The sequence below is a fragment of the Xiphophorus couchianus genome, chromosome 11 (assembly GCF_001444195.1).
Source record: "Xiphophorus couchianus chromosome 11, X_couchianus-1.0, whole genome shotgun sequence".
In the NCBI taxonomy this organism is placed as follows: domain Eukaryota; kingdom Metazoa; phylum Chordata; class Actinopteri; order Cyprinodontiformes; family Poeciliidae; genus Xiphophorus; species Xiphophorus couchianus.
This window is the reverse complement of record NC_040238.1, coordinates 19183314-19209314: the sequence shown is the minus strand read 5'-3', so window position 1 is coordinate 19209314 and position 26001 is coordinate 19183314. Positions and strand designations below refer to the sequence as shown.

At 40.6% G+C, this 26001-nt stretch overlaps 2 protein-coding genes across 5 annotated transcripts; one reads left to right on the top strand and one right to left on the bottom strand.

Moving 5' to 3' along the window:
- Positions 1-371: 371 nt before the first annotated feature.
- adamts15a (ADAM metallopeptidase with thrombospondin type 1 motif, 15a) lies at positions 372-16099 on the bottom strand. The gene is made up of 8 exons (XM_028030688.1): positions 14575-16099; positions 8270-8402; positions 7234-7401; positions 4591-4874; positions 4338-4515; positions 4042-4214; positions 1827-2002; positions 372-1694 (listed from the first exon to the last, which is right to left on the bottom strand). The coding sequence occupies exons 1-8, from the start codon at positions 15487-15489 to the stop codon at positions 899-901; spliced, it is 2823 nt and encodes a 940-aa protein (XP_027886489.1). The 5' UTR covers positions 15490-16099; the 3' UTR covers positions 372-898.
- Positions 16100-17240: 1141 nt separating this feature from the next.
- On the top strand, positions 17241-25600 carry stk36 (serine/threonine kinase 36 (fused homolog, Drosophila)). 4 transcript variants are annotated; one of them, XM_028030685.1, is made up of 20 exons: positions 17241-17453; positions 17537-17677; positions 17825-17902; positions 18419-18549; positions 18623-18872; positions 19063-19156; positions 19750-19910; positions 20009-20166; positions 20245-20347; positions 20476-20526; positions 20599-20730; positions 20812-20988; positions 21071-21162; positions 21253-21316; positions 21500-21598; positions 21679-21753; positions 21834-21951; positions 22040-22166; positions 23330-23510; positions 23712-25600. In XM_028030685.1, the coding sequence occupies exons 1-20, from the start codon at positions 17370-17372 to the stop codon at positions 24636-24638; spliced, it is 3243 nt and encodes a 1080-aa protein (XP_027886486.1). In that variant the 5' UTR covers positions 17241-17369; the 3' UTR covers positions 24639-25600. The 4 variants fall into 4 exon arrangements, with proteins under 4 accessions (XP_027886486.1, XP_027886485.1, XP_027886488.1 ...); XM_028030684.1 differs by having other exon boundaries at positions 19747-19910; XM_028030687.1 differs by lacking the exon at positions 20476-20526.
- Positions 25601-26001: the final 401 nt, after the last annotated feature.

The following is a 26001-nucleotide window of genomic DNA, read 5'->3' as shown; positions in this document are numbered from 1 at the left end:
CTATCAATGCTGTCGACAGTCATTCGCCTTTTCTGATTCTGTTTAGCTGGAAACATAATTATTATATTGCTAATAAATAACTGTTGCTACAGCAGTATCTGCATAACTTTGTGAATTTCATGATGATTTTATGATTAAATGAAGACACTGTCGGGCGTGCCGTGGTGGCATAGTGGTTAGCGCGACCCACATTTGGAGGTCTCAAGTCCTCGACGCGGCCGTCGCGGGTTCGACTCCCGGACCCTGCGACGTTTACCGCATGTCTTCCCCCCTCTCCTTCCCCCTTTCCTGTCAGCCTACTTCATGAAAAGGGACTCTAGAGCCCACGAAAAGACCCCCTGGAGGAGTTAAAAAAAATAAAAAATGAAGACACACTGTCAGGAAACATCAAAAGTTTGCCAGCTGTCAGTTTAGATAACTTTGCAGATTTTTTTGACACCCAGCTGACTTCACCAATGTTTGTGAGATATAGCTAAAACTCTGACATCTGTGCAATTTAACTATTGTGACATAAAATGGATTGCAGACTCACTCTGTTAAAATAGGCTGATTGCTTAAAGGTTCTGTATCAACTAGCAGTGCAGGGGATCTATGTTTGATTTGACTTTCAAATTGAGTAGCTTTCATCAAGCTACAGCGAGGTGATTTTTTTTGAAAGCCAAACTGATGTCATTGAAACTGATCTGCCAGAACTCATTCCTTGGCTGCTGCTCTTTCGTGTTCTTGTTTTTCTTCTGAGCACTCTCCATTAATATCCTCCAGCAGTCCAACAATGCAGGATGCAACAGCTGAAACCACTAGATATGGTGTAATACTAGCTAGAGGGTTCGTTTTGGTTCCTTTGAAACACAGAATTTTATTTATTATTAACATTATTTTTTTAATATATAGTTTCACGTTACTGACAAGTGCTTAGGTTACAGAAGTCCAGCTCCTGAGGTTTACGTAAGCCCTTGCAAAGATCCCTTGGGAGCAGAAGCCCAGTGTGGTCTTTGCAGTGGAGAGGTCGTCTCTTGAAGCCCTTCCCACAGGTTCTGGAGCAGGGGGACCACTGCCCAATATACCAATCAGCACAAGGGTCTCCGCAAACCCTGGTGGCAGAGGGTCTTTGTGAAGAATCACAGTCCAGCCCTGGCTTGCCATCTGATTTTAGACACTGCACCATCCTCCTCTGGAAACCACGGCCGCAGGACACCGAGCACTCTTCCCAGGGTGCAGATATCCATTTCCCGACAAGAGCATTCATCTTGCTGTAAGAGCTTTTAAGATTGTCTTCCTCATCCTCCGTCATTTCGTCTTTTGTCAGGACGCTGTTCTCCAAATTTGCACGCTCCCCCTTCTTCAGCATTTTGTCTTCCTTGGTCTGACGGTGAAGGTAAAAGGAGTAGCGTATGCGAGGAGGTGTTATCTTGCCTGCACACAGCACTTCCACAGTCAAGGCCTCTCCTAGGGGATTCACGGCATGCAGGGTCTCGGAGAGGCCGGTGGTGCCGCTGTAGCGCAACAGGCTGTTGTTTACAATGATGTCTCTCTCGCCAGCGGACACAATATAATTCCCATTGAGAAGGTAATGCCCCTTGCTGTTCTTCACTGCCAAGTAGTTGTCATCACCCATCATTCCCTTGTAGCCTCGCTGACGGATGTCCACATTGGCAGCACCCACTGGCAACACGACAACGAAGTTGTAGCCGTGCCTGCATGCCAAAACATTTACAGTCAATGAGTGCTTTTGTCAAGGGTGAAGCTAATGAAGTTCTGCTGAAGTGAGAGTGGGGAAAAAGGCAGGCACAAGAATCCCTTAGTGGGATGTCACTGGTTTTACTCACACAGGCTTGGTGAAGAGTCCCGACACCTTCTTGCAGCTCTTGTTGTCGCCTCCACAGACTCCACACTTATCAAACTTCTTTGTGGAGCCAATTACTCTGTCACATCCAGCTTTGATGCACTTCCCTTGGACACAAACGCCTGTGGAGTCTGGCGAGCATGGAGTCCCATCAACAACCTGTATTATACAAATAGAAATCAAGGTCAAATTTCCATACTTAATAAGCTACGTTAAGTCCAACTCTTATGTCAATAAGAGCAAGAAAACCTATTCCATTAAAAAACAATAGTCTTAAGACACGTTTCCACTACTTCAACCATTCCTAGGGTAGATTATTAACCCCTATGTTTCCACAGCATTTACCAGTGTACAGATAAATTAACTATGTCATATGTAACCAGAGAAAGTCCCCAAGCCGTAAGTTGCACTTTTTTATCGAGCAGGAACCTTTCATTTGAGTTTTGAAATTAAAACTAAAAATGAAAATTATTTAACTTTTTAAATAATAAAAGTTGGATTATTTAAAAATCCAACTTTTTAAATAAGTGGATTTTTTTTTCAGCTTTGTAAGTCAGTTATACAAGTTTACATCTCGCACCTATTACTAGCGTTAGCTGCAACACATTTTAAACCACTGATATGTGTTTACAAGTAAAAATAACTAGCAGTCTGGTGGGTCACTGACAACTTTGTTTAATCATTTGCCAATTAAATGCTTATCTGGTAAACTGCAGTGAAAGTTTACATAACTTCAGTTATAGGCTTATTACATAATTATTCATATATTATGCTGCTCATCTGTGTGGAAGATTTATGCCCCTTTTACACAAAGTTTTATTTAATATAAATGTCTGTGAATCTTACAAACTTCCTCAAACATTGAAGTGATTATAATCCAGTTTTAAAGCGTGAACACTGTGAAGAACATGCAAATACAGTGAGTGGTCAGAGCTGATTCTTCTTTTCTCTCCCCTTTACTAATTATCGTAGTTTGTAACAACTCTGTATGTTATAAAGTGCAACTGCTGTGACAAAATTATGAGTCATAGCTTTATTGCAGAAAATCTCAGCTTATAATTCTGCATTTGGAGCCTCTTTTCCACTCTCACCCACTGAGGGAGACCTTGACAAAACTGCAGTAGGAGGAGTCACTGCTTAGCATCTGCTGAGGTAATGAATCTGTTTTGGACTCCAAAGTGGAAACATTCACAAAAGAAAATCTGTTAGGATGATGTACATTTCTATCCCGATTTTTTTAATTATTGTGAACTCTAATCCTTTTTGAACTGACTCCAACACACCAATTTATGCTTTCGGATTAGCTGTTGGGGAAAAAAAGAGTATATTTTCATTAATATCATGTCTCTGTGGGTAAAATATCCAGTGGTAATTCAGAGCTTTATTCCTTCAAGGACTCAGAGCTGGAGAGAGGAGTGAACCCACTTCTGCTCCTGCTCACCGGACGCCCTGATGTCTGATGGAGACAAGCTGTTATCCCTCCATTGCCTTACTTCTCTCGACGTTAAGATGGCTCTGTACATAAACACTATTTGGATGTTTTACCCTCTTAGCTGCTTTTACAAGTCAATCATGACCATATTTTTTTTTTTTTTTGTCAAAAGAAAATTGCAAACGAAACTTTATCGAAGTCAAAACTGATTTCTTGAAAATTATACACTGTATTTTATGTGATAGGGCAATAAATGGTAGGGAAGTGGAAGGCAGTGATGTATTTTTATTTTTTTTACAGACAAAAATCCAGCTGAGAAAAGAGAGCATTAATCGGAGAAGCAGCCAAGTGGCAGATGGTAACTGTGGAGGAGCTGCAGAAATTCACAGCTCAGGTTGTAGAATCTGTTAATAGGACAAATATTATTCCAGAAATCGAGTTTTCTGTAAGAGTTGAAGGGAAAGCCATGTGGAAACTAAGTGGCTCCAAACCAACATTGCACATCACTGTGATCACCATTGTGAAACATGCTGGTCACGTGACAAAATGAGAGAAAGTTCAGAGTTTAAATAGTTTTGAAATACAATGCACTTATCCTGACCCTTAAAATAAATATATTTTTTTATTAAAACCTGAGTTATTACTTGTCCCATGAGTTACTTTATCTACAGGCTCAGTTTGTTCTAAATTTAGTTCAACAGGAAAACTAATCTAAAAAAATAAAATAATAAAATAAAGTACAAGAGTAAATCCAACATCTGCTTACTTTGGGAGACAGTACATAGAAATAGCCAGTCCCGTTAGCTCTGCAGATGAGTTTGCATCTGTCCTTTGGTGAAACTCCGGAGTATTTTGGCACCCACACCACAGACTGGGCAACACGGCTACTGCTGAAAGTCTGGCCAGAGGTCTCACACTGCTCTTCTCGATACGTCTTATCTACACAAAGAGATGGATGAGGACAGAAAAGAAGAGATGAAGCTGCTGTTGGGCGTATCTAACATGGGACTGGGTTTTCAATTCAGACTTTCATTGTTAAAATTTTCTTTGAGTGACTCCCACCTGTCTCAGGGCAGCGGTTGAGGCTGCAGGAGCGATATTTGACCCGTACTCCTTGGCAGTATTTGCCCCCGTTTGAAGGGGCTGGGTTGTTACATTCTCGTTTAGACAGCTGGACCCCGCTTCCACATGTGCGGGAACAGGAACCGAATGGACCCCACTTACCCCAACGACCATCCAACTGAAAGAATAATGTCCATTAATCACACCCTGTTGTCTACTGATGAGACTTAGTAAGTCCTTCCTTCAGTCATACCTTCACAGTTTGTAGCTGTTTGTCAGAGCAGACGCCTCGATCGCAGACCTGCCCGTCACCACAGCGGGTCCCGTCTGCCCAGGGGAAATGTCGAGTCATGCACACCAGATGGCCGCTGGACTTCCCTGTGCACCACAGTCGGCTGCATGGCGGCTGCAGGAAAGGGCATGGCTTGGAGCCTTCTCCGAAGGCGAGCTCACACTGACGGTCGAGATCGTAGGAGGAACCAGGCAGCACATCTGGAAGAACTAGTGTTTTCTGAGGCTGGTCGAGCAAACAATCCCCTACAAGACAGAAGCTTCGGTAGTTAGTAAGAGTAAATAAGTGAGACAATTTTAGAAACATCTTATGACGTAGGACAAAATTTTACTAGCTTTGCTAAACAAACAAACAAGATCACTTTTTGAAAAACTGCATGTTAAGGTCAGAACTTTATCTTCATCATGAAACATGGCAGAGTGAGTATCATGTTTGTGCCAGACTTGCTATGTTAGGTCATAATAATAATACAGTATAAAACAGTGAAAGCACTACTGGATCCAAATTAAATAACTTTGCATACTTTGGATTGTCATGGTCTTTTATCCCTAACTAATAAAAATGGATTTGGTGTGGCCAGTTTAAAAAAGCTGATGAATTTAAGCTGTTTTCACAGATAATGGGACTGAAGTTTCCTCAGCTGTTATCACAAAGCAGTATGTTTTAGTACAGGTGTAATGAGGTCTTACTGTACAAATCTTGTTATATTTAATTGATACAATGCTTTTTTTCAGTGAGGTTTATCACTGGCAGGTTTTTTGCCTAAATGATTTGCTTTCTCTCCAGTTCACACACAAACATACTTTTCATAGAAAAAAATTAAAGAAATTAGTCCTAAAACACATTCCAAAAGTCAGTCACATAGAGGTCATCTTAAAACATGCTCACTCCATCTCTGCTAAAACAAAACAGTGAAATCATTGTGCATGTTATCTTCCCACATCTTTCTTTCATTTGTCCTCACCCTGTTCCCATTAAAGTCCAAATCTGAGATGGGACTGATTGTGACGAAAGAGTAATGACAGTCATATAAAATACACACTAAAATGTTTTATTTTGAGCCTAGCACTGCTTTAGCCATGCTCAATATCTACTTTTGAACTTTGGTCAACTTTATTGTTATAACATCAAGTCCTGCTAATGTAGTGAAAGTATTTTGCCTCTTTAATTTTCAATTCCTGCCAAATATCAATGGTTTCTGAACCTTCTACTACAAAACTTTGCAGATGTCAGTAAATTTTTAACAAAAAAATGTAGAAAACAATGTGATCCATACTTATTATCCCTGTAATAATTGCTCAGTGTTTCTTTTGTTTTGTTTTGTTGTTTTTTTTGCTTTGTTGGGGGGAATGGCACCTTGTGGGATACACGTCATTCACATATATCCCACACTCTACAGCCATCTTGACTCCAGCACATCCATAAGTTCCCCTAAAAACCCACCAGCCCACCCTTGTTGCTGAACATGCAGAAACATTTTGACCAAACATGGTTAGACTTTTTTGTGATACTGGTTTAAAATTAAAGGCAGCTTGTAAATTATGCAAAGATTAAAGCACTGTTACCACTAGATACAGATGGCACACGAGAACTTTCCAAGTAATGAGGTACTTTAAGAAGGTGGTTTTGATTCCTTGCAATCGTCCACAACTTCTCCTTGTGGGCAATCTTTGCATCCAAAAGCACTTATGTGCAGAGGGGGAAAAAAACAGTGTCTGACTCTGAACTGCTGTTGCATTCCTGCTATAAAGCTAAATGGATACGCAGCAGCTGGTGGTATATTTGTTTCATTCCATTTCACAGCAAATTTGGCAGAGAAGCCAGACAAATTAGCTGATGGCTAACAGCTATATATACACTCACTCTACACCCAATAAACTGAACCGCTCCTCTTCCTTCCTAATCTCCCTCTGAAGAGCAGTCAAAGAAAACAATATCTGTGTAGCGAGATGAGCAGGTAGCATTATTCTGGAAACATCCAGCCATTTGTGGCAACAGCTATTAAAAGTCAGTGTTAGGAGAACGGGTTGTAACAATGTCCTGAAATAAAAGACAATGCTTTTGGTTGTGTTAAGAATGATTGTTAGCCTTTCTCGCAAATTTATATTGTAGTATTTTCATTTCAAAAACGGAGGTGAAGAAAAACAAAAGATGTTTGCCTGTTTGTAGTGAACCTGCATGGGAAGCACTGGGCAGAGCCATCTCGTCTCCAAACCACAGTGGTGGCTCTCGCAAAGCCAAATCCTGTAATTTGGGACACATGTGGGTGCAGTTTTGAAATAAGTTTTGCGTTGCTCTAAGGCTGGGTCCTGTGGTTTGGCCTGGTTGGCAAACAATCTGCATCCCAAATGTATGAATTGCTTTTTTTTTTTTTTTTTTGCAATTTTCCTCTGAGCTCAGTAATAGAAAAGGTTTGGCTGATGCAAGACTAGAAACCCAAGGTCTGATGTTTGTTTAATAAAAACTCCTGTTGTCTGGAGGAAAAGCACAAGAAAAAGTCAAGAGCTTTTATTTTCACTCACATACCCAAAGATCAAATCGTAATGTGGTTCAATTCAAACACATTAACATTTCAAGATATTAGAAATATGATCAATAACTCACCATGCCCACTGTCCAGAAACTCGGTGATGATGGCAGCACTGCAAGGAGACCAGGGACTGGTGCGGTTGATCTGAATAAGCGTAGGGGACATCATGTGGTTTTCCTGCAGCTTTCCAAACACATCTTCACAGGCCTTCACATTGTCATGTGGCATGTTGAACACATGGCCTGTTGAACACATGTCAGATATCTCTATTATATAAAGTGTCTTTCAAAAGTATTCAGGTCAATTAGAGGTCTTTACATTTTGTCATGTCACAACCACATACATCCGTGTATTTAATTAGAGTTTTATGACATAAAGCAGCACAAAGCAATGCATAATTGTGAGCTGGAATGTTTAGGATTGCTGCTCTGCTGGGAGGTGAATATAAACTTCAGTCCCAAGTTTTATGCAGCTTCTAACTGGTTTTCTTCCAGTACTGCCGTGAAGCTCCATCTATCTTCCCATCTACTCTGATTAGCTACACGATCCCAGCGGCTGAGAAAAATCCACACAACATGATGCTGACACCGCCGCGTTTCCCATTGGGGAAAGTTGTCTTTAGTTTGATCTGCAGTGTTATTTTTGCTAATAGGTTAAAAAGTAAAAAAAAAAAAAAATTGTCATTGACTCAGAACAACTTCTTCTTCTACAACTTTCTCTCTAACATGTTTACTAATGTTCTCTGATACCTTTATAGAACAGCTGGATTAATAAATTAAAAACTAAATCCTACACAGGTAGACTGATTTTCTAATTAAAAGGAAATTAGTCACACTGCATTTGATTTAGGGGTATCAGAGTAAAGGGACTGAATGGAAATGCATGCCACATTTTCAGAGTATTATCTAATATGTTGTTTATTTCATAACTATACAGCAGCTTGTGTTGGTCTATCAGATAAAACCCCAATCAAATATGTGGCTGTAATGCGACAAATTGTGATTAACTTCAACAGATATCAATCATTTCTGGAGGACAAAATCTTCTGAATATACATGCACAACAACAAATGTGTGTTTTGGATGAAGCCATGTCAGAACTGGGTATTACCGAGCTCATGAGCGGTGGTGAAGGCCGAGGGGAGGCCGTCGTCTTCGATGACAGAGCAGCTCCTCTTCGGGTCGCACATGGTGCCAACGTCTGCCATGCCAAGAGTGTCGCAGGTGGAGGCTCCACAAAGATCCTGCATTAAAACAGCAACACATCTGAGCAGGGCAGGGGGCGAACACAAGCCAAGCGAGAGAATCGCTTGCATTAGCAGATTTTTCGGCCACGTAGACACACTGGAAACCTGTTGTAAACAATCAGGAGCTAAGGAATAATGTCAGAAGTGGAACCCCATGAGTTATTATTATTTTCCTTCTAATGCTGTACCAAAAATGCAGCATGAGAAGCAAAGCTGAAATGAGAAGGAAATACGATGCTTGGCTCAGTTGTAGGAAATATGCTTCCAAAGGAATAGCAGCATGGCTTGCCAGATGGTTACTGTGTAATTAAGGTATAAACATTGGATTTTAAAAAGGCTGCGCCTGTCGCACTTTAAATAATATTTCTTGGAACATTAAGGCATAAATTCAGTTTGAAGAAGCAAAATTGGTATGAAAACATGGCTACAGATTATCAGATGATACATCTTATGGCGCTGTTGCCAATCATCAGTCCATGTTTGAAAACAACTAGAACAAAATGTTTGAGCCAAAATTATGAAAAGGACACTACATACCAGAAAAATATAGGCGATAGAATTTCAAAATCATTTTGGGACAACAATCCACCACAATGTCGAGTGCCATGTTGGATTACTGTCAGTTTATTTAAACCCTGGAACAATTTGCTGTGAAGTGGAAGAAACTGAATATAAAATGTGGAACCCCACACAGGACTGAAGAGCCAAAGTCAAAACTTTATATCAGCAAGTACTGTTGAGATCAAAATTATTCATACTGCAGTAATCTCTTAATTTTGGCACCATGTTTCTTCTGCCTGGAGTTAATATTAACATTAACTTGAACCCTGTAGAGAGATTAGGATGATGGCAAGGAGGCCTTCCAACCTTTATCACTTAAGATAAATTGTCAGAAAAAAACATAATCTCAGCTATTATAAGATACGTTGCTGTAATTTCATTGAAGATGATTCCTCTGATTATAGAAACACGTGTTTTAAATCGAAATGTGAGTATCTTTTCAGAGATTTCTGTTTAATTTCATATCAGAAGCAGACTTCTTGGCTGAAGGCTCTAAATTTGCAGCTAAGCCTGACTTTGCAGTGATACCACACGGCTGACAGACCTAAAGAAATGTCATGACTGAGTATAATGCCATTACACTTAAAGAAGAATGATGTTATTCAAAAAGTGGGAATATTAAATATGATTTAGTTTTTTTTAATGGTCTCTGTAAGGAGCTGTGCTCTGGAGACTTGGAAAAGACCCAGTAATGCTCAGTATTGCCTTTCACCACCCAGTCTTTAAATCTTCCTAGTGAGAAACAGTGTTTAGAGCACACCGTCTTCTATGAGGTAACTGTCCCAACCTATAATATTTCCATGCCAGAGCTGTTTCCAATTGACCCATTTCTCCATTGCTGAAGTTTTAAAACCCAATACTTGACTTTGTGTCCGTTTCAACCTGAACCCCGTAATCACAGGACTTTTTTTCAGCACTGGTTGCCACAAACAACTGCCCATCTGCCTGGAGCTGAAAGAGGCCTCTAACCCTATGAACTTCTCACAAACACTAAACTCCTATGGCAGCCGGCATACTCACTGTCTGACCACGTCCAGCCCTGAAAATCCTGGGGTGAGCTAAATGCGAACATAAAACCCGGTGCCAAGTGAAGACATTGAGTGCTATGACAAATATTTCCAAAAGTAAACCGCAGAAACCACAGTTGTTGGCCTGTAAAAATCTAGTCCAGATGTGCTAATGTGTATTGTTGACATGTGAAAATTTGGACAGGCTAAGTAGAAGAATAAGAAATAACATAGCAGGAGAGAAGAAATTGCCATATTAGGGAGTTAGTTCTTTGCTATGACTTAATTCGCCCCACTGGTGTAGAGCTTTTCTTTTTTTTGTATTCAGAAACAAACACCTCAAACTAGAAATATGCTAAAGCTTTTGATTCCTCTCTTAATGATCACAGTTTCTTCCTTTTTTGTGCCATATTAGGAAATAAACATGTGGAGCCGCTGACAGGATCAAGAAAGTTTGATTGTCCAGTCTATGTAAGTTTTGTGAATTTGGAGAGGGGTTATGTTTTTGTGGGGCTGTTTCAGAACTTATTAAATGTTTTTAAAAGCTAACTGGTCCTCGTATAACCAAAGCAGAAGCTGTATTCACATTCTCTACAAAAAGTTGGGATTATTCCAAATGTGCGGGTTGGATTACGTCAGGGCTATTCCTTGTCTTCAGTCCTGTTTGTGTAGGTCATATGCTGGATCTTTAGACATAATTTCCGTAGAGGAGATAATCTGGTTTGTTTTTGCAGATTATGTGGCTCTGTTGGCATTTTTAGGTAATGCACTTCAATGCTTTCTTGTTCTGAAGTGATGGGAGATGGACAGATAGATTTGGACTTTGTCGGGGTGCTTTCTCCCTCAGCCATTCTAAGAGGCAATAAAATAAAATACCATAAGCTATTAGCTACAATGCAATACCTCTCCCAGGGGAAAAACCACAAATTTATGGTTTGATTTGACCTCTTGGCTGCTTTTGTGCAGTAATCAGACAGTGTAGTATAATGACATGAGCAATTTTGCAACATTCATTTAACTGTAATCAGGCCATTAGCAGGGTTTAAGCCCAAACCACAGTTGCCTCTGGACAACATCAAGTTGGTCTTCATAAAATCTACAAAATTACTCTGTCGGTTAGTTAACAGCACACAATGGAAGAGACTTTAATACCAAATAAATGTTACGGTAAACAATAAAAAACACACTGACTAAACCTTACAGTCAACACTGACATGGATCAACAGAAGATGCTCCAAATGTTCCCCTTGCGAAAGAAGATATATGGAAAAACTCAATTGTAGGGTATCTAAAGCTAAACCTCCAAATTTTCTTAGTCTCTTGGGAGGGGAAGTAGCCAATTTCCCAAATTCTGTTCAGTATCTTGAAAAAATATTCATGCCTCAAACATGAGTATGTTTTGTTGGGATTGTAGGTGACAAAACAAAACCAGGTACCACATGAGATGCAAAATGTGCAAAATGATTAATGTTTTTCAGATTTGACTGACAAAAGCCATGCTGTGGGGAAGCTCTTTTCCAGCAGGAGAGGGAAGCTGGTGATGGGAAAAAGGATGAAGTTAAATACAGGGGAATTCTGGAAGAAAGCTACAATGAAATAGTTTGACCCACAGATGTCAAACTGTGATACACCCTTTGGGGCAGTCTTTCCTGTTACTCGGGGGAGGCCAAATTATTTGCAGGAAAAATAGAAAATTTGTGCATAATTGTCAGTTAATAAGCCCCAGTAGACAGAAAGATGATTTGCTTAAACATGAGATTTGGTGACCAGTCTGACTCATATTACTGGAACAAAGCATTTACAATGTATTCTTCAGCATTTTCTACTTTCAAACATTGTAACAAAATGTTAAATAAAGAATATGTGAAAGATCTGACAAGATACAAGATGACTGAAAAGTATATCAACTTTTCCAATATAACTGCATGCAATTATATTGGATTTTCCATTAGAAACCTCTGACTTTTCCCAAGGTAATTCTGACTTCAGTTTTTAAGCTAAGAACTGATGTGCACAGATGTTCTCCATCTAATCTGACAGTCCTTTGAGTTATTTTGAAGAGAACCATGGAAACAATTCGAGTTACTCAAAGTGCAAAAGAACAAAATATTTTCTTTCCTCTTTGCAAATGTTTGCTGCTTTTTTTGTTGCTCTGTGAAATAAAATCCCAATGAAATACATTCAAGTTTGTGGTTGGAATGTGACAGAGAAGCTAGAACTGAATTAGAAATGTCCTGCTTCCATGCCTTAAATGGTAAAACATGTTAAGTTACAACCAATTCCTGATCATATTTGGTAAGACTTTTTAAAACTGTCCTTCTGATTGATTTGATTGTATAAAAGCTAACCAAATTGAAAACTTATATTGCTTTCTTTTGGTCACAAAATGTACAAGAATATTGATCTATTTTTTATTAAAACCTAAAGTTTTGTTTGAGCTGAATCATTTTAAGCAGGTTTTGTGCATACTGTAGGTCTTGGCCATGCATGCTGTAACAATTGTGTTCAATTTCTGAACATTTAAGTTGCTGTTAATGGTTTGTATAAGAAATTTCTTGTAAATGCTGTTTTTTGTGCTTGTAACAGTCCTTGATTAAAGCAGATGAGGTCACTGAAAGACATGCTTGCTGCAACAGAGCTGGAATCCCTTGTCGCCTGCCTTCCTGCTTTATATAGCAAATTGTATCCACATTACTCATCGTGGGCCGGCCCTGTGCAGTTTATTAGGGTCATCTGAACTGGCTCTGTAGTTTGTAATGTCAGCTGCGGAGCCAAAACAATCCGGATTTTATGAAATACCTAAGTGCAACCTTTTTGAGTTCCGTGCTCTGGAGACTGAGGGAATGTGGTGCAGAATCAACACAGCACAGATAATGAATGCGAGAGGAAGTTTATGTCAGATGCAATGGTGTGTTGTAAAGATCCAACTGTGTGAGCTGTCTGCAGCTGTGCAGAGTTGCTTGTTCCTGGCTCGGAGCAAGCAGCTGGGGCAAATACGCTGAAGGATGCGACTCTGATCAGTTCCCTAACCGATTCAGTCCTCCCTTCAGGGGCCGGTTTAATGAGGTGCAGGCAGGATGGTGGGCAGGGCTGGAAAAACCCCAGCTGGAGGAGGGCTGGAGGAGAATGGGAAGGGCTGAACGAAGCAAGATGCTTCCAACAAGTGCATCCCAGAGGACACTGACGTTTAATGTTTGGCAAAAGTCAGAACTATACCAAAGCTCACAGTAGAAGTGGCCAAAAGTAATTCAACACCTTATATTGCATTTTTCTTTTTATTCTGGATGGACCTGCTTTTGGATGAATCCTGTTTTACTTTAAATCAGGGGTGTCAAACTCCAGTCCTCGAGGGCCGCTGTCCTGCAGTTTTTAGATGTGCCACAGGTACAAAACACTGGAATGAAATGGCTTAATGACCTCCTCCTTGTGTAGATCAGTTCTCCCAGCCTTGCTAATGACCTAATTATTCTGTTCAGGTGTGGTGCAGCAGAGGCACATCTAAAAGTTGCAGGACTGGAGGCCATGACAGCATGGCAAAGTGTCTGTCATGATGTCTCAGTCTAGAAAGCTTGTTATATATGGTTTAAAATTTATACCTACATAGTGTTTGTTCTATGAGGTTTACATCAGTGTTGTAACACTAGTTGTGTTGAGGTTTTCCACAAAGATGGGAATTATGTTTCAGAGCTGACCAAAAAACCGACAAGACTGATTTTGACAGGAAGACCACCATGTATGTGAAATATGCCTGTGTGCATACATTCTTTTGTTTTCGTTTAAATCTGAAAAATTAGGTATGCGTTTTTGTTTTTAGCCATTTAGAGTCGATACTTCATAGAGCCACCATTTGGCATCTTGCAGCTTCAGGTCTGTTGGTGTATGTCTTTACTTGTCTGTCCTTTCTTCTTCACAAAATAACTTGAGCGTAGGCAAATTAGACGTAGGGCGTCCGTGTACATACATTTTCCAAGTGCTGCTACAGATTCACAAATGGATTTTGGCCTGGGATTTGATTAGGCCACATAACACATGAATATGAGTCCATCTAAGAGCTCTTCATTGTAGCTCTGGTTGTTTAGGATCATTGAAGCGCAGGAAGATTAATCTCCTCCTCTTTCTGAAGGACTTTTGCAGCCTCTGGCATATTTTTTTTCTGAATTCATCTGAATCTAGGTCAGTCCATCTTCCCATCAACTCTGACAAGATTTTCTGCTCCTGCTTAAAGGAAACATCTCCACAGGATCATGCTGCTACCACCAAGTGTTACCATGGTGATTATGTGTTCAGGGCAATGTGCAGTGTGTGCATAGCACTTTGCTACTGTGTTTCTTGGTAATACATTCCATTTTATTTAGGGATAACAGACTAAAGAGGCATAAATACATAGCATGTAATAGTTTCGATAGTTTTTTAAAAATAGTTTCTTTCCAATAATGTGTTTTTCTTACTTTATATCATTTTAATCTACAAATAAACATCTTGTTTTGGTCTAACGTTATCAGATTCCAAAACAATATAAGCTTGTGGTTGTATATATGTTGAAGAAAGGCTCTAGGGTGTAAATAGTTTTTCTCGCCTTATTGTGAACTATGTTATCTTACCTGTCTAGTAAAGAGAATCGCTGTATCCCAGTAGTCCGGGTGCTTGTCGTTGTGTTTGTTCATCTTCTTTTGCCAAGTGCAAAAGTTACGCAGCGTCATGGCTGCGTTCCCGGAGACTTTGGGACCTTTGTCCTCCTCGGATATAATCACGATCTTCACCACTGTAATGCTGATGGAGTTGAGGATGCTGGGGTGCCTGTACAGCCTCGCTGCGACCGACATCAGCGTCAAGAGGTAGTGCTTCAGGTCATCCCCATGGAAGCTCAGCATGGACTCGTCCGCAGCCACCAGCGTCTCCACGTACCGGGGGACAGACGCGAACCTTTTAGCTCTGCCCATCTTCTTCAGCATCGTTTCGGTCACATTATTGAGGTCCGTCATCTGCTTATATTTCTGCAGGGATTGCGCGTCTAAGGGGCTCAGATCGCTCTCCACTGCGCACCTGGAAGTGGAGTTCTGCTTGAGGTCGTTGCTGGGTCTGCGTCGGACGATGTGCGCGTCTTGTGCGCTCCGGGTGTCATTGCGCACCGGGCGGATGAAATATTCCCAACCCTGGAAGCCAAAGGCGCCATTCAAACCCTTGCAGAGGCTTAAAGCAGCATATGAACCTCTGTCGCCGTTCACATATCCAGAGTAAAAACACCCTCTCAAGTCAGTGCTGACATCAGTGTTGGAGAACCAAAACCCGTCTTGGATGGAGATGGAGGGAGCAATGAAATCTGAATCTTGCTGTAAATCGATCACTAATTCTTGCTGGAAAGCTTGTATCTTCATGACATGCTTTCTAACACTGATATCCAAGTCGTTGTTAAGATCTCCCCTGTCGTCATCCAGCTTAATCGGAAAGCAAATCTCACTTTCCATGCATCGAATAAATTTGACAAAGTGGAGGAGAAAAACTGTCCTGACAAACATGTCGATGTTTGCATCAAGTGAGGAACGCTATGACCAACAGAGCAAAGAAAACTAAGCTGAATGTAAGATCTCAGCGGAAGCGGAAAAGTGCACAGATAAGGGTGAAGAGCATTATCCAAAGCGCAGGGCTCTTAACACAATGCCACCGGTCGTACAAGTTCACTCAGAGTAAACTCCTCCCGGTCATGGTCCATTTTCATGTTCCACCTGTAAGCGCTGAGGCGACCGGTGCTTTCTGAGGACGGAGCAGTTCTGTCATATGTTAAAATATGGACACACAATCTCTCCTTTACCGGGGGCAGTCTCTGGAGGCGCTCATAGGATGCACAGTTCAGATGAGGACTTCATCTGCAGTTCCTCACAACTGTGTAACGACCTTCTTTTGTTGACTAAAGTTAGATTACACTTAATTGTTCTGGACCGATTTGGATATCCTTTAAACTGAATTGAATATATATAACTGGAAATTACATAGACCTACCTTGAAATGACAATTGCGGTGAATTGATGCTACGTAAATAAACAGAACTGATTCTATATACTTATCTAGAAGGGGTGTGACACATTTGTTCCGGGTGGGAAAAGAGACAAATTTAAAAAAGATCTTGTCTAAACATGCAAAGCATCACAAATCTACTGTTGTAACTTGATTCTTTGAGAATTTGTCAGTTGGCAGCATAAATTATAGGGAAATGAATATGGTACGTATCACTAACAGCAAAAGCCAGGACGCGCTTGTTGTTCGGATAAAACACTTGCGCCCTCTAGCGAATAGCTGAGTAAATAGATGCTCTTCGGTTTTTGCTAAATCCACGTTGCAGTTGGCACAAAGGGAGGCTGGGCGAAAGAAGATAGGTACACGAGCAGGCCTGCTGCAATTTTAAAGCAATTAATAATATGACCATTACAGAATAATAAAACTGTTATCAGTCATTCAATCACTTTATGTATAATATTTTTTATTCAGTCCATTCCAGAGTGTTTGACTGTGGTTAAAGCAGACCCTTACATTAGAAATGGTAAAACTACATTAAAAACTAAGAAAAACTTAATCATCATGGAGAATTTCAATATATAATTTCTTATTAGAAAAAAATGCAGATGGAGGCTAGATTTGATTTTCTATATAACTTTTCTAATTTAGCTTTTTCTAATTCCCCTTGAGGGTTTTATAGGTTTACTATTATTTTATTATCTTCATTTTATTTAATTACATATTCAGTATCCAGTCAAGTTCTCCAGAGTCCCGCTAATGATCTGATTATTTGAGTCAAGTGTGTTGAAAGATTTTGTTCTGTTTCGTTCTGACGACAGTGAAAGTGGTGATGATCACATTCACAACCAACAGCGCCCTCTGATGGTTGCAGATTTCGTTGTAACAAAGCCACAGAGCGCTTTGTTTTCCTCATGAAGAAGCCCTGTTGCTAGGAACGCAACAGCTGTTGCTAGGCTTAGGGCCCCCGTCCATTTCTTTGTCCACAGAAATGCCGGATTTGAATTATTCACTATGTCGTAAAATTATTTTAAAATATATATTTATTGTTGATATGGTGCCGTAATTTGTCCAAGCTATGATAACTTCTAAAGGTTTACGCATGAAAAGCCAAATTAAAGGAGTTAAATAATAACTTTTATTGCTAGGCAGTTAAGTAGGTCCACACAACCGTTTCTTCAGTTACTCGAAACACAACTCAACATTAACTTTAGGCTTTGTCAGTCTCCAGACGTAACAAAAAGCATCGTCGTTAGTCTTAATAACTTGTTTTATGTAAGTTGTACGTTTTGCTCATAACGCTGACTGCCACTTGTGTTTTCACATAGGAGCTACATTATCATCGCAGTGTTTGTTTCGGCTCGACCGTTAGCCCGCGGTGGTTCAGATGGATTCTTATCACGTACTGAACCTGGTGGGAGAGGGCTCGTTCGGCCGAGTTTATAAGGGGAGAAAAAAGTTCACAGGCAAGGTAAATTTTCCTTTATCCGAACTTTTTATTGCCAAGTTTGTTTGACGCTCCGTCTCATTCATTTTGTTGGTTTACATCATTAGGTCGTAGCTCTAAAGTTCATGCCGAAAGTGGGTCGGACTGAAAAGGAGCTGCGAAGTTTGAAGAGAGAAATAGAAATTATGAGAGATCTTCGGCACCCAAATATAGTCCAGCTCTTTGACAGTTTTGAGACTGAAACCGAGGTACTTTTAACTCTCTGCTCAATTTGCTGTTGTTTGCACACAAACACACGCAGACACGCAAAATGAATCAAAAAGTATAACCTTTGTAAGAATTTGCAGTTTCTAGAACATTTGCCTTGTCAAAAATCTAATGTTTCGTTGTAATAGGTTGTGGTTGTAACTGAGTATGCAGAAGGCCAGTTGTTCCAGATTTTGGAGGATGATGGAAACTTGCCAGAAAGCCAGGTATTCATTGCTCAAAGTCATGGCGTGTGTGAGATCCAGAGGCAGTGGTAGGGCCCACACACAGTGGGGGCTTATCCCAGACCAGAAAATGTTCTACTGTCTAATAACAGCAGAACCAACCACACCTATTCACTTTAGACTTTTTATAGACTACTATAGAATACTTTAAAGTAAAATGTTTGTTTGCTGTATTTATATAGAATACTTACTTGTACTATTATTTTTGGTTGTTTTGTTACCTAACTCTGACGTATGAAATAATGAGATATAAAACATATAAAGCACATGATTACCTGAAGGACGATGCAAGTCTGTCCTGTGTGACTTCTTTTTTAGGTTTCCCTGTTTGTAGTTTTGTATTCTGAACGCACATTCTTTCTACAGAATATGCTGTCGTAATCTGATAAAAACTATTATTAAAACCATAATAATGCAGATCATAAACTTTAGTTTTGCCTATGACTTTCTCCACTTGATTGTACAAAATGCATATTTGACTCCTCAACATTTTCCAAGGTGCGAGAGATTGCCTGCCAGCTGGTCTCTGCTCTGTATTATTTACACTCCCATCGCATCCTTCACCGTGACATGAAACCACAAAATATCCTGCTTGGAAAAAGCGGTGAGGTGAAGCTCTGCGACTTTGGGTGAGGTTTCGTCTTTTAGTGTTTAAATGCAGCTATTTCCAAACTTCTTATTTACCCAAAAATCTTGCCACAGGTTTGCCAGAGCGATGAGCGTCTCCACCCTGGTCCTGACTTCCATCAAGGGAACACCGCTGTACATGTCGCCTGAGATCGTAGAGGAGAAGCCATACGACCACACCGCTGATCTGTGGGCGCTGGGCTGCATTTTGTATGAGCTCCACACGGGGGTGCCACCATTCTACACCAACTCCATCTTCCACTTGGTGCAGCTCATTGTGAAAGATCCGATCAAATGGCCGGACACGATGAGCGACAGCTGCATGGTACAGTACAGCCCTTTAGCATCCTAAAGTTTCCAGTCAAGTCAAGTAGATTGAACGAACTGTTCTGTGTGACAAGCAGAGGAAAGAGATTTTAATCAGCATGTTAAGTTTCAGATTCGTTGTTACACATCCCAACCAATACAATCTGATCAGCCATAAAGAAAAACATACGTTTTTGTGCCTTTCACAGAGTTTCCTGAAAGGTTTGTTGACTAAAGACCCACAGAAACGTTTGTCATGGCCAGACCTCCTGCACCATTCCTTTGTTGCTGATGGTGTTTTAGGTAATCCTTAAACATTTTTTGTATCATTATAGATGATATCTGATGATTTCTCTTCTACAAGAAAAATGTATTCAAGTCATTAAAACACACCTGACTACTGAAGTAAGAATTTCCAACTCAGGTTATTGTTAGACAATACAACATTCTTGAAAAACACAGCAAAGAATAACATTTCTGCTTTGTCTTTTTGTATTGATGTCATCACAAGAGGTACAAAAATTAAGCTAAATTGTTTTCAAATCCGTGCAGTATTCACATATATGTCTGAAATGTTACACAATCTCATTCATAAAGTTTGAAGGAGGCAACTGTAGAGATATTTGAAACACCACTGATATTTTGCCCTGTGTTTTCTCACTGTGCAGGCAGAAGCTTGTTTTGGAAGAGTAGATTTTATCTTCGTTAAATACTTACAACAGATATTGCCAAAACAAATAGAAAAACTGACTTCTTTTTGTTGATAACAAGCTTTATATTTTGGACCATGAGTTTAATAGATTTTCCAAAGCTTTAAATAGTTGTCTGTAGGACTCTGTTATTTCAGATTGCTTACATTTCTAAATTGAATAACTTTGTTTTTGTGGCGATAGCAGTGATGTCAGACACAAACCTCTTCAGCCCCCTGACGGTCACACCTAGCCCAGACGTGGTGGCCATGAAGATGAAGCAAGTGGCAGAAAAATCTGTGCCGACGTCAGGAGAGAGCATATTAATGAGAAAGGCCAGGGAGGAGATGGAGCTCAAAAAGAGAGAGGTTAGCAGTGACGGTGCTAAAGTTAGCTAGCGGTAAATTTGAGAGTTTTTGAGGTCATTTTCAGATGCTCATTTAAGCTGTTTGGTGTCGCTTAACAGAAAAAGAAGGAAGGATGTGAAAGGATGAATTCTGCTACAGTAATGGCGTCGCCTAAAGCCCTCTGCATTGATGTTCCTGCAGCTTCTGGCCAGTTGGCCATGACAGCCAATCAAAGCATGAACCCGAAGAGTAAAACACGCGCCACATCAAAACAAAGGTTTGTTTCAGGAAGCATAGAAAGTAATGAAACCTGTACACCTGAATTATACTGTTACTCTGCTCATTTCCTCATCAGGGGTCAGATCAGCAGAGACTATGAACAGGAGTTTCCCTCTGTTGAGGTCGGGCCGCGACTCGTGCTCAGAGGGAATGACAGACCAGCCGCACTTCATAGGCAGGTCAGCAACTTTCAGCTTTCACTCTGCATTTGCAAAAGTATTTGTACTTTTTAAGCTTTTCACATTTTGTCACACGTGAGCTACAAACTTCAATATATTTATATTTTGTTTTGGATTTAATGTAATAGGTTATCATAGAAAGTGAACGACTGAGCCAAGCCGATGTCTGTTCAAGGGATGTAAGTACTTTTGCTGCGATTTAGAAAGTATTGAGACAACTGTCCTGAGAAAATAATTTCTTCTTCCTTCAGGATGTTGCTACCGAAAGGCACCGGGAGAATCTTGTCCAGGAAACAGACCTAAGCAAGCAGCAGAAGAAGCGTATAAACTACAATGACATCATATGTCAAATTAAATCTAGCATTACAGCATTTCAGGTCCAGGTAAGTGATTTTATTTTGTTTCCACAATTAATTAATGATTCTGTCCTAAAATAACTTAAAGGTTACTCTTGTTCTGTTCAGCTGATAGGTGTTGGTGTTATAAATGTGCAGCATATTGAGCATGTGCTAAAGGTCCTACGTAACTTGATCCTGACCCCTGACCTCGAGAAGTCTCACCACATCAGCCATGAACTTAAACTACCACAATCCTTCTTTGAGCTGATCAGAGATTCTGTTTCAAACTCTGATTTTATCAAGGTCACTTTTCTGTAATACAAGCACACCTAAAATAATTCTTGTTTACTAGAAACCTGCTGACTTTCTTGTATTTTCTCTTCAGGAGCAGAGGAATGTGCTTACTCTTGGAGAAATTATTAAATTTATTCTGTTCTACTGGGAAAGGCATTGTGGTTGGGTGGAAGAGGAGCCCAGGTTTTCTTCCTTTCTTTTTTGTTGAATACTGTACAGCACAACTACAGGCTGACTATTTATTACATACCTTCCTCTGGTTTCACCCTGCAGACTGGAAGAGTTCGCTAAGCCGCTCGAGACGATTATCAATCAGTCAAATCTTACTGCTCTGGCAGTAAGTATTCACTTAAATCAGTCCAATAAGCACATTTTTGTTCTTTGGAAGTACGACGTCTTCTTCATCTGTATTGATTTGACCATGACTTGTGTTCCTGACAATATTTTATGAGATCAAGCTGCCCCTTTTAAATCAGATTAGATTTTGATGCTTCTTCTCTGTTGTTGTTTTTTTTTTTAGCCGCTTGCTGCTTCTCTTTTATCTCTCTTCACTCTACATGGTGTTGATGTTTTTGTTGACGTGGAGAATTTGACTTCCCTGCTGAAAATGCATCCCTCGGTACCGAGCAATGCGTCATTCATTACAGTCTATTCTTTCCTGCACTTGTTTATAACATGTTTGTTTCTGTGCACTCTAAGCCTCTGGTGTTGCCGCCTCCTGGTTGGGGACTGTATGATGGCCTCCTGTCTTTACTCCTACACGCGTTGTCTGAGGTGAGGCGCTGGACAAAACATACTACATTTTCAGGAATAAATCTCTACTCATTGTGAGTTTCATTTATTATTTTCCTCAGGATGACAATGCATCAGTCTCATCTAAGTTAAATCCACATTTGTTCTTGGATTTGTGGAAAAAAGTTGGTTCTTCGCTCGCAAGCCCAACGCCGAACCTGGACTTCTTTTCAGCAAGTGGTAAAACCCAAATCTCAAAACTATTTTTTTTTTTTCCATTTAGTATTGAAAATGTCAAAAATGACCTTTTTTTTCTTTCGTTTTTCAGGAGTTTACTCCTTTCTGTCTATTGCGCTGCTTATCTTCACAAAGGACCTACACTCATGCATTCCTCTTTTTTCTGACAAAACATCTCAATGTGTATACACGCTCTGCTGGTTGCTGAGCAACGACTGGTTAGTGTTTTACAACGCCGTGTAAAGCACTTACAACTTTTCAAAATTTTCTTTTTATAATAGACCAATACCAAGTAGTGCATTAACGTGATGTGGAAAGAAAATGATGCATCATTTTTAAAAATGTTTTTTTTTTCAGATTAAGATGTAGAGTTTATTTCTCTGAGCCAAAAACTTTTTAGAACCGTCATTTCTGCCCATTCTTCTTTGCAAAATGTCTCTTGCTCCGTTTGGATGAAAAGTGCCGCCAGTTTTTAGGCGGATTGTGCTATAAAATGGCACAATCAACTAACTATGTTGCCTTCAGTTGTTATGAAAATGATGCATATGTTAAAAATAATTAAAAATACATTTTAAATTGGGAGTCTATCTCTTTAACTCTCCTGCAGTCTTAAGTAATGGGATCATTTGAACTCCACAAGTGTTTTTTTACTCTGTACACAATCCGGTGGGGTCACACTAACCTCATGTGCGCTATTACCAGTTTGTTTTGTGCATATGTGGTTTCGGGAATTGACGATCTGACTGGACAACACTCCCCCACTTCCCTGCTGTCTGACCATAACATTTGCTGCACTCTTCCAGAGCGCCGCGCTAAGAAGCTTATGCTCTTTCTGACACTGCCTTCAGCATGTCTTCACGACATTATGCTGTTTTACCGCCATTCTTAGGAGTGTCAGACTGAGAAGTAGTTCCTGTGTCAAGCTCGGCAGACATGCAGTTCTACCACGTGTTTCATAATTGCTGCTGCCGCTAGTCTGGAGGAACTGTGTGGCACAGACTTTAAGGCAAATAGGCGGTGTATTGTATGAGCAAGCATTTAGGCACACCTGAATGGTTGACATGGGAGATTGAAGGATTTCCCAACATGTAAGAAAGAATCAAAGCAACACTACAGGTGTGTTTTTGATGAGGGAATAACATTGTAACATGATATAAAGCTCAAAAATGTTGGTTTTACATAACAAACTTCTCCACGGTGTCATTTTTTAAAATTCCTTCCACTTCACAGTAATGCACTATGTTGTGTTTGCTTGTCACTTTGAATCCCAGTAAAAATTGCTAAAGTGTGTTGTCCTAATTTAACCATTATGGATTAGAAGTCACAAATCCACAGAGCTCCAGCACTGTGAGCTAACAGCAGCATCATTTATACCCTGCAGTCCTCATTTATCAGCCAAGCCTCCCTGTGGGAGCGCCGACATGGAGCTGAGCTGCGATGCCCTGTCCACGTTGAGCTGCCACCTGCTCTGCTTTCCGTTTGCTCTGGACCTGCCGCCACACACCATGGCCGGCGTCCTGCAGGTGTATGACAGCTGTCAAGTTGCTTCCAGCCTCCTGCAGGTCAGTGGCCTTCCCATGCTCCTATTAAGACCTCAATGTCAAACAAAAGTCTGATGCAACACACAATGGCTCTTGCACCGTGCTCATCTCTGAGAAGCAATACTTTACAATTTAACATCTTTGTACTTTGCAAGGCAGAGCTGTCAAATGTTGGATGTGTGACAAGTGCTCTGATATTTTTTTTTTTTTGTGGCTTTGCAGGTAATTCAGACATTCCCTCCTTCTCAGCTGGAGCTGCCTCTCTCCCTGCTGAGCCGTTTGCTGTTGTGTGATTCTGAGCGCTCTGTGTCCCACGTCAGAGGAGGTGCTTCTGGCTTTTTTTCGTCAACTCAGAGCAACCAGCTCTTTCCCTCCAAAAATCCGACTGCTGTGACCAGAACTGCCAGCTCTCTGCTCTCTGACTTGCTGCGGCAGGATGAGCTGTGGGACTGTGCTGTGGAGCTCCTGAATCTCTTGTCCCAAGTGGCCCGCTGCTCCTCTCATCCCGCTTCCCTTCGGATATCTGTCGAGGCCGCAGCGCTGCAGCAGGCGCTGACTCATCCGTGCGACCAGATCAGAGCTGCCACATGTAGGTTTGTGGGGAATTTGGAACCATTCAGAGCTAATCAAGCACGTAACCTGCAGGCTGACATTTTCAGACAGATGATAGACTCTCTTAATGACTCCTGCGCACAGGTGCGGCGGATGGCTTGCAGGGCGGTGGGGAACTGGCTGGGATACATTGCAGCAAAGTTTAAAATGGGAGGAAGCTGCAGTGACTCTTCAGGGTGGGGCAAAGAGAACAATCTCAGTAAACAAGCGCATTCACCTGTCGAAGCAGCTGGCGACGCGGTGACGGAGCAGATGTTTGATGCAGATGAGCAGAGACGGTGGACAGACGAAGCTCAGAGGTCAGCGACCTCGCTGACCTGTCTGCTCTCGGACCGCGACGCCGTCACGCGGCGTCACTGCTGTGCGGCTCTGGGAAACCTGGTAAATGTTGACGGTGTCGTGTCGGTGTTGGATGAAGACGTGTACAGCTCTCTTCTCAGAGTCGCGTGCAATGATCCAAACAACGACGTGAGAGAAGCTGCGATCGCAGCTCTAAACCTCTGCAGCCAGCAGGATGCGGTGCAGCGGGGAAGTTAACGAGAAGAGGGACGTCAGCACTACACCATATCCCTTAGAAGTGTGCTGCACAATGGTTGGACGACTGGAGCAATAACGAAATCACACTTCTGACTGCTTTAAATATGCAGTGGGAATAAAAACTCCACCAACCTGGGTTAAAAAAAAAAGCTTTTTTCCAACATGTAGAAGCTGCAGCGACCTGCTTGCTCCTTCACCTTTTTCTCCAATTTTATCGTTCAATCTTATTCTGCAAAGTTAGGTGAATTCATGTTCAGCTTTCTAGCAAATACCTAAAGATTTTAGTTCTTTACAAATGTTTCTGATTTTTATCCACCTGGAGAAAATCTTTTTCCATCTGAACAAAACATTACCAGTTCATGATGCTGCCACCACCACATTTCACAGTGGATTTTGTATTCTTGTAACTGATGTGCAGTTTTTGTGTTTGTTCCCAAGTTAGCCTAAAGTTCAAGTTGGGTTTCTACATAATGTAGCAGCACATTCTTCCTCAAGGGTTTAGGTGATTTTTGTCTGGTCAAAATCCCCCCTTTTGTTTTGGAAGAAAAGGTTTGTGTCTTTCAACCATTATCCTTAATGGTTGAAAGACACATGGAGAGTAGAAGAAACATGTAGACCAGAACTTCCTGTTGGTTATTTACTGTTGATCCTTGGTAATTTGCAACATCTCTACAAACAAACTCTTTAGCTAAAGGATGTAAATGTCAAGAAAACCGTCCCAGAACTGCTGACCTTTATTTAATGTTAAATAACTCCACTTTGGTTAATGGCAGGTGTGTACCAAAGAAGACTCCATACCGAAACGGAGTGGTTTAACTAAGTAGCTTAGGATGTAAACAGGCAACAACCAGGTTACTGCAGCTTTTGTATTCTTCTTTATTTGAACCTTGTCACTCATTTGTTTGTTTCCAGTTTAGCTGTACATGAAAAATATCTCATTAAAATAAAATATTTAAGGGATTTATTATTGCACAATTTTTTTTTACATCATGAAAGCTCTGTATTTTAACAAGCAGGTGTAGACTTTTTATATATTTGTTCCACCTTAAGATGCGTTTCTCGGTTTTATCATTCCTTAAAACTTTTACAGGCGCTAAAACACAAACACCTAAACTTCAGCAACAGCGACAAATGCCACCGAGATCAATTATCTAAAAGTAAAACGAATTCAGATTGCTCTTAATTTGTTGTTCATGTTTAACAGCTATTTTCTGATGAAGTTTTTTTTCTCGCGTTAAAATGTCAAATGAGGCATTAAAGGTGAAGCATTTATTTTTGAGCGCTGGCTCAAAATGGGAATCCGTTTAGCGATGACGTTCATTTATACATTTCAAACATACATTTTTTTTCTTCTTAGAGGCAA

Bases quoted from the DNA above. Each gene is read 5' to 3' on its own strand.
- stk36 (XM_028030684.1), top strand. From the start codon at position 17,370: ATGGATTCTTATCACGTACTGAACCTGGTGGGAGAGGGCTCGTTCGGC. The intron at 18,873-19,062 runs GTACAGTACAGC...TGCCTTTCACAG, and splicing joins CGATGAGCGACAGCTGCATG to AGTTTCCTGAAAGGTTTGTT. The intron at 20,527-20,598 runs GTAAGTACTTTT...TTCTTCCTTCAG, and splicing joins CCGATGTCTGTTCAAGGGAT to GATGTTGCTACCGAAAGGCA.
- adamts15a (XM_028030688.1), bottom strand. From the start codon at position 15,489: ATGTTTGTCAGGACAGTTTTTCTCCTCCACTTTGTCAAATTTATTCGA. The intron at 4,516-4,590 runs GTATGACTGAAG...TTATTCTTTCAG, and splicing joins AACAGCTACAAACTGTGAAG to TTGGATGGTCGTTGGGGTAA. The intron at 2,003-4,041 runs GTAAGCAGATGT...TGTATAATACAG, and splicing joins TCTATGTACTGTCTCCCAAA to GTTGTTGATGGGACTCCATG.